At 39.2% G+C, this 19,128-nt stretch overlaps 1 protein-coding gene across 2 annotated transcripts in view; it reads right to left on the reverse strand.

The window, feature by feature from the left end:
* Window positions 1–5,150: 5,150 nt before the first annotated feature.
* The window catches only part of VCL (vinculin), a gene marked incomplete at its 3' end in the record, with an annotated part of 59,500 nt that continues 45,522 nt past the window's right edge, over window positions 5,151–19,128 (reverse strand). The window contains exons 12-22 of one of the 2 annotated variants that reach the window (XM_082002052.1): window positions 17,047–17,246; window positions 16,454–16,582; window positions 15,283–15,432; window positions 14,610–14,718; window positions 13,357–13,659; window positions 12,653–12,777; window positions 12,146–12,331; window positions 9,065–9,274; window positions 6,677–6,880; window positions 5,942–6,046; window positions 5,151–5,297 (exon numbers count right to left, since the gene is read on the reverse strand). In XM_082002052.1, coding sequence (XP_081858178.1) covers window positions 5,151–5,297; window positions 5,942–6,046; window positions 6,677–6,880; window positions 9,065–9,274; window positions 12,146–12,331; window positions 12,653–12,777; window positions 13,357–13,659; window positions 14,610–14,718; window positions 15,283–15,432; window positions 16,454–16,582; window positions 17,047–17,246 — 1,868 coding nt within the window. The remainder of the gene's footprint in view (window positions 5,298–5,941; window positions 6,047–6,676; window positions 6,881–9,064; window positions 9,275–12,145; window positions 12,332–12,652; window positions 12,778–13,356; window positions 13,660–14,609; window positions 14,719–15,282; window positions 15,433–16,453; window positions 16,583–17,046; window positions 17,247–19,128) is intronic. The other variant, XM_082002053.1, reaches the window with a different exon arrangement.

Here is a 19,128-nt window from a genome sequence, read left to right on the forward strand (position 1 = left end):
CAGGGGCCTGGGACATAGCGAGTGTCACTCCCGAGAAACAGCTTCTAATGAAGAAAAAAATAATTTCCTTGTTGTTTACAAGAAATCGCCTTTCCTAAGAAGCATTTGCCTTAACCAGCTTCCATTTGTGCCATCTGCAGATGAGCTGATAAAAATAACATTCTGCATTCAATCTGGGAGGCGGTGGTTGTTTCAGTAATCCACTTTCTTTCCATTTGGTCTCATCACCACCACCATTTTTTTTAAGAATACAGTTGCAGAGAGTAAGATCTATTTTTTATGTGAAGCCTTTGCTTTGGTTTAGATGTTCCACTTGTTCGAAGTGGATGCCACCAGATTTGTGCCACGTGTGCATTGGAGCATAGCTTTTTAGGTAGCACAATAGGAGTGTCAAGTGTATTTAATGGTTGTGTGCTTTAGTGTTATGAAATAAAGGGAACTCTACTGCACATACATCTTCCCTTGTGAAATGTTCATGCTATTGTAAACTATTCATGATGTTCTTAGGTGGGAGACATCTGATCTACAATTAAACGATGACTATTTGCTACATCTTTACTGAACTTGATCACTGTGCAACTATTTAAAGTTTAGAAAGGGCATTTAGGAGCATGGCAGGTAAGCCCTCTCTCCTATTTTTTATTTTTAAATTGAGGACAATTAACATTTAGATGATGACATTCCAAAGACACAATAATGATGATGCAAGGCTGACTAAACTTTTCCTTATACACCAGCATAAATCTGTTATCTCTGTAAACCAACACATGCTCCACAGTACCCATCAGGTTTCAAACCGTACGTTTGGTCAGTACGTAGTAGGGAGACTGGAGAATCCTTGTTTCCCTAACTTGCTTGGCTTACAGATGGATAATAGGTGCTAACTTTAGTTCCAATTCTTCATCTAAAGCAAAGTCATTCAGTAGTCAAAACGGGACAAAAAATGATCCTGTCTGAAGAAAGGTGGGAGGGGGGGCGAGACAACCCATCTCAGCACTGGCAGCAAGACAGTTAGAAAAATAATCAGCATATATTCTTTGTTGCTAACTTTGTGTCCAAGTTACCCTAGTTATAATACCAGACAACCATTTTGTATTTCTGAAGTTAGAGCAGATCAGTGTAGATAAAGCGGCGCTTTTAAGAGCCAGCACCTATGAGAAAGCCTTGCTATTTATGTAGACGCAATACCAGGTATTAAAAGCTACCAACCTTCTAGTCTACCTTTTTCGGCTGGAGAAACATCCATCATTACTCATCCTACAGTTCTGCTCCACATTTCAGCAAGCAGCATCCTTCAATTACGGTAATTTTACTAGAAGTCTCATCTTCAGATGTAACTGATTACATCCCAAGCTTAAGTCTGAGTAGCTAGAGCCACTGCCTGCATCAACAGCCTGAAAAATGCTCCTTTCAGAACTGACACCGTTACTGATGTAGAGCATAAGGTAAGATCAAAACTGGCTAGTCTCAACACCAGCACTTCCCTTCAGCACGTTACAGAACAAGCCTTGCCAACCTTCTGTAACTCCAGCTCCAGGGAAGCATGCGCAAAGCCGCTGTCCCTGGAAGGGCTTTGATCCATGCTTCACAGCACACCAGAAATCACTGTCAACAAGAATTACACTCACCTGGTAGGGAACCACCCTCAGCATGAAGGTGGTTTTCATCAGGGAAATGGCATTTGTTGTGTGAGGCTTACGCTTTTTGCTGTAGGTATGGTGGCTTCAGCCATTTCTCCAAACACAGGGAAACTTGGCTGCAGAATCTGCAGAAGGGCAGGGGGGACTGTGTACATATTGTCCCTGCTAAAAAAAATTGCACCAGCACCTGTATGAGTAGTACAGCTTCAGACAGCTGAGGATGTCATTGAGGAATTGGTACCGCCAACTTCTGATCTCCCCTTCTCTAGGTGTCCAGCTCTGGGAGTGCCGACAAAGGTGATTGTCTCCCAGGTTCTCATCCTCTCTCAGATACAAGGAGAACTGTGTGATCTGTATGAAATCTTACCTATTATTACCAGATCCCAGATACCTTCCAGCACTGTGAGACTATCACAGAATCACTAGGTTGGAAAGGACCTTCAAGATCATCAAGTCCAACCATTAATCCAGCGCCACCATGTCCCCTAAATCATGTCTTGAAGTGCCACATCCACACATTTTTTGAACACAAATGTTCAAATGTTTGGTCCTGCAGCACCAATAAGCATTAGTTCCACAGAGTCTGAACATTACATGTGCTGGGAGAAATTTTTAGCAAGTGTTTAACAGGTTCTTACTGTGAAAGAAACAGGACAGCAATTCCATGCTCACCACCCTCGCATTCACTTTGTAAAGCAAAATTCAGATTATCAAGGTGTTGGCCAGAGTAGCAGTTCTTCCCTTATTGACAGGATCAGGCCGATCCCATTTCAAGTTTTCAGCATCTTGTTCAGTGCCACTAGAGCAGATGACCATCAGGCCTCTGGAAAAACCTCCCATTTTCTTCCACTGGACCACGGCTTCCAGTAAGTTCTTTAATTAATAGTTTTACAGGCAGAAAAGACACAACTTTGTTTTATCTTCTTCCATTTGAGGAACATTGCACTTTTCTCTGTTCAGAATCTGTATAAACAATTGTTCTTTAGTGTTTCTGCCGCTTTAGCTTTTTTCTGTTCTTGTTACGGTGTTATATCACTGCTCCATTATCATTAATACTCAGAAGCTGACATTTGTACAAATGCATTTTTATTGTTTTAACAGAACCAAAGAAAGGTTGAAAACATTAGACTATACAATACATTTTGGTTTATAAACAAAGTTTTATAGTGGTAAAACATTTCTAAGTGACATTCATGGTCTTTTTCAAATTTCTGCTGCATTTCAGGTCTGAAGACCAATAGTGTTCAAAAAAAGCAGTAATTGCATATGGTGGACAAGTATCTTTGCTTCTACAAAACAGTTCAAGAACTTACAGCAAACATTCATATATCAAAGGCAACCATGATTCATAACTTTCCTGCAAACATTCCTCAATAAACAGAAAGTGATCTTTGGCATAAACAATTATGTATTAAAGGCATTAGTAATATTGCATTAATATCAGTCAAGCAACTAAACAGTGATGCTAAAAAAAAAAGTCTCAGAGAAGCCTGAATCGGGGGGAGGAAATAGGAGGAGCATGGAAAAGTAATACAGGAAGACTTTTTAGAAAATCCTTTAAAAATAACCCCTACCTATTCAGTGTTATTTACTATTAAATAGAAATTACTACATTACAGTTATGTTTAAGAGCTGGTATAAACCAACCAAATGCAAGACAGTCAGGTTAAGGCTCTGGCACCCCTTCCTTCCCCTTCCTGCTGCAGGTAGTTGCAGGAAGAGAACACTAAGGAAAGATCCGAAGTACCACGTGTTCCGCAATACCCAGACACAAGGAGTGAATCCAAGATGGACGCATGCTTTCCCTTGCCAAGGTCAGTTTGAGGCAGATGTATTATCATCAGTTTAACTTCCCTTTTTAGATAACAGTGCAATGAAGGGGCGGGGGGGAAGGGAGAAAGCCCAACTGTAGAATAACTGTTGCGGACACGTAAAGGACAGCTGACTATATTGGGTCTCTTCCAGCTGTTAAGACTGAGCAGTTTTTCCACGCGGGAACTTCTGTCAAAGGCGGTTTGATCATGCAACAATTTTCAGCCAATTCAGAGGGCATCATGAGGCACCAGTGCTGATCTGGGCAGAAATCTGCAAGTGTTCCTCACAAACATACAGAGACTCATTTCTAAAACGATAATTCTCCTTTCTGTGAAATGCCAAAAGAGACTATGGAGCAATTAAATGAATGCATATAGCTATTTATATACAAAGGCATATTCAATTATGGAAGGGTAAAAATATCCCAAGTCTATTTTACTAATAAAGTGGGGGTATTTTGTGGGGTTTTATTGTTGTGGTTTTGCTTGGGTTTTTTTAAAGATACAGTAACACTTTGTTCACTATTACTAGAACTTGAAAGAAGATTTTTGAGCCTCCAAAATCCAAATGTCAAAAAATATCCTTGTGTGTTTAGCATTAGGAACCACCATTTGCTGGTAGCCATCAGACTACCTAAAAAAGGCTTTCATGTCCCTGCCATGCTTGTGTTTCAAAAAGCTTATGCATTGTTGGAAACAAGGGCAGTGAGGCAAAATGTCTTTTTAAATTGAATATCTTTATCTTTTAATTTCCATCTTGAGTGGCTGGAATAACATTAGAAGGAGGGAAGAGGAAAAAGAATAATTGCATGTGCTCATTTAGTTTTCAAAAGGAAAAAGCCAGCACGTGGCATTTTCTGGTCCTGGACATGCAGCTAGCTTAAGAGAACCAGAATTTTTCAGCTCAATACATCACTGAATTGAGCAAGAAGGAAAGAGTTCCGTGATTTATGGTCTCCAGCCATAAGGCCCAAGCTGTTAACAGTGTGCCACTAACATCCACTGCAAAGCATCTCAGTACAGTACAAGAGTTCTGGAATGCCTACCTACAGGGTGACAGGAAGGTGACAAAGACGGCTCCAGTTTTTGTTAAAATACTCTTGCCAGGCAAAAATCAAAAGCAAAAAAAAAAAAAAATCATTTCAGACATGGAATTTTAATCTTCAATTTACAACTGTTCTGCTGCCTTCACCCCCTTAATTAAAAACTCCACACCTTCCATCATTTCTGCATGGTTTAAGAACAGCCAGCTAAAATCCTATTGAAGAGCTGAATGTTTCTATATCAATGATTATCCCTAAAAACCTGCCAAGTAACCGATAGTGTCCTAGACTCTCAACACAAGCTTAAAGTGAGGTCCATGTTTTATATCATCACATGGAAACTACTGGAATACACAGTGCATAAATGAAATGTGCTTCTGCAAGTACAGAATTCATGAAAAGAGTCTTCAAAAGAAAAAAAATAAAGGCTAAGAACTGTCTACTGTCGGAAGCAATTTTGAGGTGTTCGACATCAAATGCAATCCGAAGACATTTGAAATGCATTCTCTTAGAATTCATACCCTTAGAATGGGGCATTAGCATAAGCTAACCTTAAGCTCATGTATACAGCACCTTTTGCTGTTAATATATCTCTTCTGTTTCCGAAAAAAGGCATTTTATGTTACAGAAAACAATACTTATGCGGCAAGTGTTTACTGATACCACGGGGTCTTTCTGACCCAGCGAAGAGTGAATCCAGCATCTGTTCTTATCTTAATGGATGCTGCTTCAGCTTCTCTCACAGTTTCCTTCACAGACTGCATGAGATTCTGGGCATTATGAACCAACATCTCAGTTGCCTGTCAAGAAAATTAAACATTTCCCATGTATACACCACATCCAGGACAGTGGCACAGAAACCCATCATGCATAAGGACTCCCAGTGCAAGCATGAAGTCAACTGCTGACTTAAACTATGATGAAAACGACTAGCCTCTGGAAGCTAGCAAGCGTTGTCCCGACTCGCAAGGCTTTCCCGTTTCTCGCTCTACGTGTGTGCAAAGCCCGAGTAAAAGCTTAGTGCCTCAGAGCAGAGTAAGCTCTCGCAGAAGCCAGAGCGGCAGGGTTTCAGCTGACACACGCACTGGGAAGCCGACGGAACTGCGGGACAAGCTCCCAAGGCGGTGTCGAAGCGTCACTGTTCTCACCGCGAACCACCAGAGGGCGCTACGCCCCCGCCCACGTCACGCCCGCCGGCCCCGCTTCTCGCTGTGCGCTCACGGAGATGACGAAGTTCTTCAAATAAAAACCTAAACCGCAGTAGCTTTTTGCCTCGGGAGGGACTGACGTTCCTCTATTAAACTGTCGCTTTTGACACTACACTGAAACCATCTTCACTAACCGGCTGACTTCCCGGAACGCATCTGGTACTACGTGTTGTGTATTTTTCCCCATAAAGCTGATCAGCAGTTCCACGCTACTATCAATTTTTTACACCTCTTACCTGTTCTGACTCTTCATCGCTGATATTAGTTCTGCCCAGCATGGTAGCTTTGACAGTGGAAAGAATTTTGAGTTGTGTACTGATGGTCGGGATTCGCTCGCAGACCTAAGGAATGGGGATTAAAAAAAACACATTGTGAACTGGACCAGTACATTATCTATGATTTATTCGGATGAATTCTTTGATTTTGTTTTACTATTAGATAAGGAATAAGCATAGGAGGAATCTTGTAACCCTCAAGACTGACAAATATATTGGTAGGACACTTTAATCTATTTTCCTTGCTTGCTTTGGGAATTTTTGGCATGGAGCCCACAGTTTTCCCTTCCTCCAGATATTCCTCAGGGGTCTGCTTGGTTAGGAATGGGATGATGTATATTTAGCTGAGACTGAAAAAACTAAGGAGCATTATATTTCCGCTATTATTCTTTGATACAAAGGAATGAGTAGATGAAATACGAAGCAATACAGGCTTAGGACAGACCAGTGTTCATAGCACAGTATTCTACAATACTTCTTTGGACACTAGCATCTTCCACTCACCTGTAAACAAATCCTGACTTGACAGAACATGTATGACCATGTGATCTAAAAACGGACGTAGAACTTGAAAAAACTTTACAAGGCAAGGAAAGATACACACAATTTACTACCACAACTCCTGTGCTCACTCACACTAAGAGAGGAACTAGGGGCGTGGGAGGAGTATGAGGCATTTACAAGCTAACTCATTACCTGCAAGAGGTTTGTTCTAATGCGCTTGTCGGTGCACTGCTTTGCCACCTCTTTGGCCAACCGAGTGACTTCATCAGATGCCTTAGCAATATCCTTTGCACACTGAATAAGGGCACGCTTGTTTCCACTACCTCCTCTCACCAGGCGCGACATCTCTGCCATTAGCAGCGCCATTCGTTTAGCAGCAGCAATGATGTCATTACCCTGAAGAGAACAACATGAGTTAGTGTTCATGCCAGGACAGAAGCTTCACAGAAGTCAGGACTGAACAGCAGTCTACATTTTGGTAGCAGCCCTTTCAAGAAGTTAAGAATGGAAGAACCATTTGTGAACACAGAAGAGGTCTCTTCAAGGAACAGGGAAGATTTGTCCTAATTATGTTTCTGACATTTTTCTTCCTAACACTTGGGGGAAAAAGTTCACTTCAAAACTGGAAAAGAATTGGTAAAGAAAAGTGTTAGTTTGTCCATGGAACGAGAGGTACTGCTCAGCTGACTAGCTTTTAAGATAAAGCATGTTATTAGCATGTGAAATTCCAGGTTTCCCAAAGAAAGGCTTTTTTTTTTTAATTAAAAAAACTGTGCTAAGTAGCTTGTTAAACCAAATAGCACTAAGTTAAATAGTGTAATCATAACAGTTGAGTATAAAATTTTCAGTGGCATCTGAAACTGAAGTTGTTATAGCAGCATAGCTGATGCTTTAATGCTAAAGGATAAATGGAAGAGAATGTGACATACAAAACTTCTGTCACTGGTAATGTGGAAGTGAGATGCAACTCTTACTCTTTTGTTATTACTTCAAAATAAATCTTCCTTTTTGACAAGATCTCTCCCTTTAAAATAAAGCTTCTAGGAGAGAAGAACTTGATAGTTCAAAAGATAAATCTAGTGATATTTCTTACATTAAAGTCCATATTTCTTGTATTAAGTACCTCAAAATTCCAGTCACAGAAATACTTCTGAGAAATATTTGAAACACATGAATTAAGTATGACCAAGGCAAAACCACTTCTTACACACTGTTCCAGAGAGAAACCTAGTGCAAGAAAAAGCAGACCTAGATCTATTGTTCTTAGTCTGTTAGTATAAAGTTAAGACAGAAGTGAACTACCTCGTGCCATGAAGCATTCCTATTGTGTGGATGAAATATTAGCAGAGTGAGTTTAACTATTAGCACACTCTTTCCTCAGTATGATTTCACAGTTAAGGACCAATAAAGTTCCTATCAAAGAGTACACAGTGAGAACCCAACTTAGCAAATGTAATGAGCTCTATCCCTGTGCACATACTTCCATGACTCACTACTAGCAAGTTCAAGAAGATATCCCAAATATTTTACCGATACAGGTGACACAGAAAGCTGAACTATTCATTACCATGACCTAATAGCTAAACAGTTTGCTAGTGTAACAAGTTAGGATGCAAATGACATAACACAAAGCTCTTCCATGTTTTCATGTAGGAGGATCAAGAAATTAGGACCAGTGTCATTTACGAAGCCCTCTAACAAGTTATCCAAGCATCAGAATCTGAAAAGGACAAGAACATTTTTAAAGCCCTTTTTATTAAAATAGTTTAGTATATCTATCTATGTAAATACACACACACATATAGATACACACCCCCCCTAACCTTTGTTTGTTATGGGACACCAACCTTTTTTTTTTTGCAGCATGCTGTAAAAAGTGACAAGTCTTGCAAATATTTGTGCTTAGACAGAAGAGACAGGCTACTTGTGAGTGTCTGAACCTCGTGTTAGATTTCCCCTGGGTTCATATAAACACAATCTCAGTTCAGCAGCTAACAGCATTCAGTGCAGCTTCTCCATAAAAGAATTCTCTCAAGACCAGCATTTGCAATACAGCCAAGTGCAAGCCAGCAGACAAGTCAGTCCTCTTCGATAAACACTGCCATAGAAAGCCATTCCTTGTTGGAAGATACTCTAATTGATGGCATCAGTGGAGGCAAAGCACAATAGACACGTTAAATGACTTCTTGAATGCTGTATACTCTGCTGTCTCTGGAAGTCATTAAGAAACCATTAACCATGGCTTCCCAGGCAGCCCAAATGAAGGGAAAGAAGAACAGGGCAGGAGGGAAGACAACCCCTACTACCATTTGAAAACTGCCATAACAAAGAAGAACAGGCAGGTGCAAAGGGAGAGGAAGCCTTTAGATATTAATAAGTGACCCAAATCAAGCTTCAATCCAGCACTGACAAACAGATCCAGCAACCTTGTGAAGCCATTCTCAGTCCTCAAAATGAAGTGCAGACACACTTATTCATTCAGAATGGTGGGGCCCAGCAGGGATCAAGAGTGATGCAAATGTGTCAGCGTTCCAAATGGCTGGATGCACACGGATCAGTCTCCAGGGAGACTCAGAGTACCTTACTAGACCACTTGGTTGCTTCCCGATGTAGAGACTGAGCAGCAGCCAGAATGGGCTGGTTAACAGGCTGATTGGTTGGCATTAACAGCAGCTCAGGCTCGTAATCATCTTCAATGTCAGAGGGGAGAGTGAATTCAACATCTGCATCATCCTCCTCATCTATATCTACACCAGCCTCAGCCGCTTCATTAATCACAGTCACATCAGGCTTTGCAGGTGGCAGCAAGGGTGGAGAAACAGGGGACAGTTAGTACAAGAAGCAGAATTTGGTAGAAGAGCATGAACTGAGCTGTTTTAATGACCAAAACATCCTCTTGGTCTCTCAGGATCTGACAAGAAAGCTCTAGGATCAGATCAGAGGGAGGAGGGGAAGGAATACAAGATTAGCAGAAAGAAACAAACATTTCACCTGCGAACCAAAGTTACCAAAAAATTAAGAAGTTACAATTCAAAGATGCAGCAACATTTTTCATCTGAGCATACAGCTTCTACAGAGAGGCTGACTTGCAGAACAACATTTTTCAGGCAAGACAATACTGAAATAAATTGATTTTCTGTTTCAGTGAAGGCTGGGGGTTTTTGACTGCATAGAAGCAGGCACAGCAGCTGACGACTGTGATATTTGTACAGATAGAAAGCTTTGTATGGAAGCCCACTCAGATGTACGAGATAAGAAGAGACAGCAGCAGGACCACAGAAAAACCACTGACACTGCTTGCTGTAAAGAAAAAAAGGGGGGGACGACACTGTAAAAGTGAGTATTGAAGTACCACAGATAGCATGAAAAAGAACAAAACCAGGTTATGAAAAGAAAAGATGATAATGTTATGAACGCTGTGAATATTACAGTTCTTAAAGGACTGAAACAGAATTAGTAGAGTAAGAGGATTATGAAGCATATGGTACTGTTTTGCCACAATATGTTGTATTCATTACCTTAAAAAAAAAAAGAGGATTCAAGCAAATATGTTGTGTTAAGGGTAGATCAAAGAAGAGGTAAGTGGTACAACAATACAGGCATTTATAGTAGAGCAGCATGTCAATACAAAGGTATTCTACAAGTTTACTAACTATGTCTTCGACTGAAGCCAAGTGTGACAAAAGTCAAACTACCCTTACTAAAATATCATGCATTTTCAGCTGCGTTTTGCTTAACATATGGCCTTTTATAGAAAAAAACACCTACACCAACAAAAACACAGAGAAGGTTTGGAAGTTGTAACTTTTATATACTGCCAGATCAACTTGTCTTCAAAGACAACTTCTATTTAAGTCTTAATCTAACAAAAAGTTTCCAAATATCCCTCATTCTTTTTTTTATCCAAGTGAGAGGGAAAGGCAGGGAAAGCTAAAGTAATAAGTGTTCACTTTGTGCTCCATGAGAAAAATGGAGTACATAGAAGCCCAGAATCCACTCAGAGTTTTTGTAAAGGAAAAAAGACAAATCAATTTTATATCTTACAAGAACGAAGAATGTTATTAAAATTTTTTTAAAGACTAAGTACTTGTCCCCCCATAAGCATAACACATGGTAAAGTACCAGTAGACTAATGCAATTGGGCAAAAAAAGCAGAGACCATCCACACACAGTCTATTGTGATTTAGCATGAGCAAGACCTTGTATTTCTGTCTTTCCAGGTCCAACTCATATTCCTCAGTAGCACTGTCCATCAGTCCCTCTTTCACCCAGTGACTTCAGACTACAAAAATGTTTTTAAAACTTCTTCCCCAAAAACATGCTATCTGAATAACTGTACTCTTATTGCTAAAATGGGACTGCTAGAAAAGAATTAGAAGGACAAATGCTAGCCTAGCTTACTGATTTGTTGGTCTCAAATTCAACAAGTGTTTTATAATCTAAATACACTAAGCTTAAAGCTCTTTCCTAATCAGCAAGGAGTTTTAACATCTGCTGCTTGGCTTTGCTAAATAAACAGTTGCACTATTTAATTTAGAATGTATACAGTATATATAGGTAATTTAGTATGTAGGTATTACCTACTGTGTATTGTTAAGTTACCCATTTTAAGATTCTAACATCAAAACACTTTTAGGAACCTCAAATTAAGGCTTTTGGCTTCAAAACTACCTTCTGAGATGACTACCACATTCCAGTACTACCCCTTTAGTAATATAAATCTGTATTTGGTATATCCAGAAGTATGGGGGAAATAGAGCTTTTCATTTTATGGAAGAGACACTCAGATTTGCAGGACTTCTTTTATGTTTTATCTGTACTTCTAAACCAGATGTTCCTTGAGCACAAAGCACTCAAGTCGATTCTATAAGCTATTCAAGTGTATTTTCTCATTCACCATCTATTTTGGTAGAGAGAAAAAAAAAGTAGATTTTAAAAGCCAAATTCTGATCTTTAATTTGTACCTGCAGAAGTCTAAATCTCAGAGGTAAGACTGACAGAGTGACAGAGGAAAAACATAGCCCTTTGCGGGGAGAAAGAAAAGGGGTGGGGGGGGGGGAGTGTTATATTAGCATTTAAGGCTCATGAGTTCACACAGCTTTTTCAGTGCTATGACATAGTAAGGAAATGAAGGATTTTGGCCTTGATAGCAAGTGTGACTCAGTACAGAAAAAGAATGAGACCAGGCCATTTGTATATGGTCACTTTTCCAACCATAAAGGCACCAACTGAATTGAAAAGTAACTTGCAGCTCCTTCCAGAATTAAGACAGACCAGCTCAATGATTCCTGCAGCTGGCATCTGCAACTTCCATACAGACTTTTCAAAGTCACTTAAATAAAGCAATCAGCCTGTCAGCCTAGAAAGCCGTGTTAGTGGCTCTCTAGGCAACACTAGCATCAAGGATCACAAACAGCTTAGCATACAAAGCACAGTTGTGTTCAGAGGTATGTTAATAAAGCATTCTAGTAATTCTGAATATTAGAACAGTTAACCCTAGTTCACTTGGAACTTGAAAGGGTTTCCAATTCCTCCTACGGCACTGTTTTTACTATTTGGTCTATAAAATTCTCTGTTTGAGCAACTGACTTTGGACCAAAACACACTGATCCTAAAAAGAAAGTATCCTTTTAGTACAAGACACATACAACAACTTATTACCTTGCTAGACCATTTCCGGGCTTCATCATGCAACTGCCTTGCAGCCATCATCATGGGCTGGTTAATAGCTTCTCCTGCTTTCTGCTCTGGGAACTCTTCATCCTTTTCTTCAGGTGGTGGTGGTCTGGGTGGGGGAACCTCACCTTCTGGAAGTGGTGGTTTTGGAGGAGCAAGCTCATCAGTCAGCTGGGAAAGGGAAAAAACGTATTCGGTGGAATGAAATCATACACAGACCGAGTAGAGGACGGTGTCATGGCAAGACATGATTGCATAAGCTCATGCCTTTTCCCAGTTTTTCAAGTGCTCTATGTTAAAAGAAATACCATGTTTTAATCTCTTATGAAAGCTAGATTGGTATTTTTTTACACTTCAGGCTACTTGTATGCATGGCTGGCCAGACAATGCATTTTCTTTTTAAGGAATAAAATTATATTCAAGTAATTTCAGTGTGCAATCCACACGTCGTCAGTGACAACTGTGTACTGTATTACAAGCTATGGCACTTACATGAAGCTGCTCAAGGTCAGGAGGAGGAGGGGGAAAATCTGGTTCCTGAGGCTGGAAGGCTTCTCTGACCTTGGCCACAGCTCCCAGAATTCTGTATCCAGAATCCAAGAAACTCTTCTGCAAACCTGAACAAAAATTCCATTACCAGTTTAACAGCTTCTGTAATAGAACTGCAACGCTACCCCCCAAAAATCACTTCTGCTGAGTACACATATACACGTAAAAAAATTGACATTTAAAAACTACCAAAATGTTTACAGTGGATTTATATGCTTGAAATGTTAGTGTCATATGCAACATGCATAAAATAAAGCCTGCGCTGAGTAATAGTCACTATTATAAGCCAAAGTAATTCCCAGAACAACTTTTAGAATAAAGTTCAATAATATTTTCTTTATATAAAGTAGTACTACTGATAAGTAGTGACAAATACTGCTTCTAATAAAGATTATGAAATCAAACCAAATTGGAATGCCAAATCCTTTTCTTTTGAGTATGCCAAAAGGTCTTTGATCGCATTTTAAAAGAGCAGGATTCAGCAGTTAGTGGTGTGACCTTGATTTTACTGTTCTGGATTTAAGTGTACACAAAATTTGCATAAAAGGGGATACACAGTTGTACAACACCAGATAAGCACGACTTCATATCATCTTCAGCCAGTCAAAAATAAAAATTTATTTTAAATCAGCTGACTGAATCCTTACCAGGATCAGAAATGTTTCCTGCCACAGCTTTAGCATCCATTACCATTGGTGATATAGTTTTACTTAGCTCATCAGAGGCTGCTTTAACAGCCTCACGGAATTTAGGGTCTTCTGAATTTTCAACCTCCCGCTTCGCTACCAGGAGGATGCGGTTTGCTCGTCTAGCAATGCTGGTGGCACCAGCTACCAGCATCTGAGGTTGAATATTGGCCATCGCAACTTTACATTTATCAAGATCTTTCTTAATAGCCTCTTCTGATGCATCCAATAGAGATTTAGTATCAATGGCTTCATCCACCAACCCTAGAAAAAAAGTTAAACAAATTAAGATTCTAGTTTCATCTGTGGAAAGGGCTATTTGGCGTTCCAGAGACTGTTCACAACCAGGGAAGCAGGTATTTCCAAACTGGGGGGTGGGAAGGGGCAGAAGGGTGCATGGGAATCAGACCAAATGTATTACTGCAGGTTTACTTCTGATTATGTGGTACCTCTATCACAGTAACTGTGGTCAGGCTTCCTCCCACTAGTGGCATCCCAAGCTCTTACTCATCTACCATGGAATGTTGCTTGAGTCAAGAACTGGCATATTCAGTACTTTTTGTACCCCCTCATTCATTCAAAAGGAAATATCCCTCCAGCTGTGCTTTTACTTAAGGATGATATACAGTGACAAGGCAGTAAGATATAAAAATACCCACAATTTAATTATGGGGATGGGGAAGGAGGTAGTATGCAGTCAGGAGATTAGCAGACCAATGCAAAGGATCTGCACTTTGGAAAGACTGAAACATTTAAAGTGTCTCAGCAAGATTCAGTAGATCAGTAGCTTTGTTTTACTCACTGCTTTCATCATTGATCATCAATGATCATTTCATCATTGATCATTTTAAACATGTTTTCTTGTCTCCACTTAATTATTTATCCTCATTGAACATGCCATGATTATGTAGAAAAAAACTCAAGTTGCTACAGTGATACGTTGCTAAAATAGCAATTGCAGTAAAGCTAACAAAAGGACTGAAGCTGAATTTGCTCCCCTGCAGCTCAAAATTAACATCTATAAAGGTGTTTTGTTTATGCTGTAACATACACCTGTTTCTGGAGTGAGAGAACACATTGCCACTTCTCTAAATGTATTTTTAATGAGTCATTTTTCTTATGCATGTTTCATCAATCGAAACAGAATAGGGGAAACAAATCTATACCAGCCAGTTAGCCACAAGAATAATCTTCAACAAAGATTCCTACTTTACCTGTCATTTTCTCTACATTATCAATCCACTGGTTTTTCATGGTCTCAAAGTGTTCATAAGCAGCTTGATTTCCAGGATTTCTCAAGAGGATACGAGCAGCTGAAACTACCTGCCAATAGAAAACATTTTTAATTATGGAAGTATCAGTATACAATGACATCACACATTCTTGAAAATACATTTGTTTCTCAGGACCGGATATGTAGCTCCTCCTTTGGAATACTAGTTCGTTAATTACAGTTCAACATCGAAGTGCTTGAAGATTTACGACGCTTCTGAAGTTTGTTGATACATATACTTTTTCCTGGAACTTCAATTACATGCTTATATATCAATAAGTGTTTACCATTTTGAAACACTTCTTGAAAACACTAATATACATTCATTAAAAGAGCATTTTTGCCACTTACGTATTTTACTAAGCCTCAAAGTAATTTTGTTCCAAGGATAAGTCACCAACACTTCTGTCCAAAAGCTGAAGAGTAAGACATGTCATTTAATCGGTTTGTTCTACTTGGTATCATATACACAAGCATTTGCCATTCCCCTTTTAAGGGTCAGCACTGCGTTCCTTGCTGGTATTAACATCTTTCTCTGATAGCAGAGACAAAGAAAATGCCACAGAAGTTGTCCCCAGCCCTTTTAATAGCCCTTCGAGACTAAGGAAGCAAACCTGCGGGGTAAGCTCCCTTGCCGATTTCACTGTTGCCTGAATGCCCTCCACAGTAGTTTTATTCGCAGTTCCAACTGCGGCTGCTTTTTCCGCTGTAGCTCCCAGTCTAGCAGCATGGTTTTCAAAGTTTGCTGCTCTTTCATCAAACACCTGTTTGTCAGAAGAGAAAAAACCCACATTAAAAAAGTCTAACTTCCCTGAAGAATACATAATTTCTTCAGCATCAAATACGAGAGACCTTCATAACATTCACACCTAATGCATCTCCTGAGAGGATGCAACAGGACACAAAAGCTTTGAATCATTTCATTTTTTTAATCTTTACGTTATCCAGCTTTCTTCTTTACTAACTCATCTGGACAACAACAACTACCACACTTTATACCTTCGAGGTATTAAGTACACTAATTCCTGATTACTACTGCTGTAACAATTACTGTCTTAGAACTATTTTAGCTTATAGACATTAATCTTCAAACCCATAATCTAAAAGTAACTATATTTGGAAGATAAATATGGGGGTTTACCCTAAAACTTGAAACTTCACATTGGAAAAAAAACCCACCTCTTTCCACAGTCCTTAGTTATTCAAGGCACAGAATACTTTGACAAAAAGCTATCCTGTCATAAAGCTAAATTCCCTAAGGTCTTGGGAATCATTTTGATCATGTTCAAATCAACTTGGCCAAACAGAGCTGCCAGCCAGAGATTTTTAGGTATTTCACATGCAGTCAGTAGCTCTGAAGTACAGAAAACATTATACAACAAGAGAACAGGTTAAATCTGCTGATCAATCTTGGCATGAATTTGACTATTTTAATCAGTTTATATAATGTTGAGATAAACAATCCACTAATTAGTGCGCCAGTGATTTTTGCACAAGAATTTTTAGCATGCTGAAGGCAACATGGTACTAACATCACAGGCAGAAATCTTTGTCATTTACTGAAGTCAGGGACAATCCAGTTTCCAGGTATACACACCACAATTTGCAATCTCCAAGGGTCCAGAGAAATTCACGTGACAATCCTCACACTGTCAGAATTAATAAGCATGTATCACAAGCTTAAGAAAAAATAAATACTGATTTGTTTTTCAAAATACCAATTCAGGTAAAATTAAACAGTAAGTGAAGCTTCACATGGGAAAAAGACCACGTGGGTATACTTGCCTCATCTCTATTGGGAGCATCAGAAGGAGCAGTGGCTGCTACTGCTAACAACTTAATAGGAGTTGTGGTGTCACTAAAAACATCAGAAACCTCTTGGGTCATTGCCTCTTGCATCCGTGTTTTAAGATCCTTTAGAAAAAGCACGTAATACAGGAACATTAAGTTTGCAGCGAGTCAAATCCATAAAAACCTCTTCTTAGAAAAAAGGCGCCTATTACAACAGCAGCCAAAGATAAAATGATCAATGAATCACTCTTTACATAATTTGAAACACCAGAAGCTTACATACCACTCCTTGAAGCACCATCAGAAGCTAGAAACAGCACAATTTGAGACCTTGTCTCTCAAATGTGCAATGCTAGCATACTGTTTTCTTTTAAAATGAGATTTTGTTTTTACTTCTAAATTGTTCATTTGGAATTAATCCCTACAGCATGCTATCAAGGGCTTTGTAGAAAGTTTGCCTTAAGCATCTCAGCTAAACCAACAGCGTTTTTTGCTGCACTGTCTGTTTTTATTGATGCTTCCTTTATCAGAGGAGTACAAATACTTCAGCATATCATGCATTTCAGTGCACAAGAGCATATTTTTACCTTCAGTGAGTCCTGAAGCTGAGCAGCAATTGCCCTGGCCTGAGGAGATTCTCCCTCCCCTCTTGCTGCAAGGTCAGCTAGCTGAGCAGCCAGCTGGTCTACACGGTCACATTTGGCAAGCAGGTCTTGACGATAAGGTCCCATCATGACATTGGCTAAACGACGACCTTCTGCAACCAGGCCCCGAATTGCTGCCTGGCCTACAGTGGAAGAAGTCACATTGCATTAACATCGAGCGGAACATAAAATTGAAAGCTTAAGTCAGACACACTATGAAGTAAGTGACATTTCAGAATTCTTGGCTTTAAGAACATCTTTCAAGGCAGCGGAAATGATCTTCTGCAGTTTATCATTAAGCAATTGCAGTTAAAACCCATAGAGGAATTCAACACTCACCAGTTTCTTTTTGCTTATTACAACAACTCTGGCTAGACACACATCCCATGTAACTAGGGTGGCAGAAGTTAACCACTACAGCTGTCAGTTATTTCTGCATATTTAATCTGTTGACTCCAATAGAAAGGACCTGCAATTTTCGAGTACTGCAATTCATCTTCACATCATTACAAGTCATTAGAAGATGAGCAAGAAGAGGGGGAGAAAAGCCAAGTAGAAAACATAAATGAAAAAGCAGAATACCCTCTCCCAGGATTTCAGAAATCATGGATAAAAAGTGTCAAGTGTCCAGATTGCTGGGGGCGGGGGGGGGGGGAATCCTTATAAAGCCTCCACAGTTTGTCAAAAGTTTTTCTGTAAAAAAAAAATTTATTTTTATCATGGGTGATCTCCTTCATTCACTTATAGAAGCTTCCTGTTCTTTCACGAGAATATGCTCCTCAACAGTATTCTTCTTTTAAAGTTAAAAGAAATCATTGTATATTAATTCATTTGCAGACCTACTGAAGAATCATTTTAAGCCAATGCTAACACACAATTAATCCAAGTTCACAATCAAGATCAAAACTACTTTGAAGGAAGTTGTCACAGGACCTGACTACCCAAGAATCACTTAGCACTACCATCATCGTTTTAGAAAGCTTATTAGCGTAGCTAAGTTTGGTGCTGTTGGACTGTCCCAAGATATTTTTTAATTGTTGTTTTGCATAAGTCAAGTGCAGCCAAGTACTCTTCACACACCAATTTAGTATTTCAGTACATCTTGCCTAGTTTGTATCTGTCACTTACAATTACTTTAGCCATCGCTCAGCTAGGATAATTCATAATATGACTGCATCTAGGCATTTGTAGCAGCCAACACCACTGAAGTGGCTCATGTGTTTATATAGAAAATACCCTGCCTTGTGTATATTACAGAAATTGTATTATAATATATAATAATAATAATATAGAAAATAATTCTGCCTTGCTACTTCAAAATTCAGTTTGTGGTGAAGCACTACCCTGGGATAACTGCAAACACAGAGTTATTTTTGATATGGCAGAAAACACTGAAGTATTTTCACATTATCACAGCACTGAAAATGCCAGGCCAAATTCTACCAGAAGTGCTGTCCTGTAATTCAGCAGGAAGACACAATCAGACAATATATCTGATTTGTATTCTTAATATACCTTTCCTATAAGCACCCTGCCAAGGGCCAAGGCAAGTGAAAGACATTTAAATGAAAATAATTGAACCATGACATCATGTTACAACTAGAATTTTTCTTCATTAAACTAGAAATATTAAAGTTATGCAACATATTGCATTTCTATGCACATTTTTACTGTTGTATAGTATTTGTATTACTATCTGTAGCATATATCCAGCATTGAGAAACTTCAGTTCCTTCAGCAAGCTTTCGGTATGTATGCAAGCCTCATTATTAACTAGGCACTTACAGACTTCAAGTGGGATTTAAGTTACCTTTGTTCCTTTTGAATTAAAAATTTGAAAAACTAAGTTTAGGTTTTGTGCTTCTTTGAGCCAACCACCTCACAAGGTTACTATGTTCAAGAGAAACATTAAAATGAGGAATTTTTTCAGCCACTGCCAAAACATCTCATAAGACCTATCTACCGCTTTCTTGGTCATCTCATTCAGTGTGCAATTTGCTTATCAGAAAGTTTCAAAACACAGAA

This window comes from Phaethon aethereus (assembly GCF_964289735.1).
Source record: "Phaethon aethereus genome assembly, chromosome: 7".
Taxonomy (NCBI): Eukaryota; Metazoa; Chordata; class Aves; order Phaethontiformes; family Phaethontidae; genus Phaethon; species Phaethon aethereus.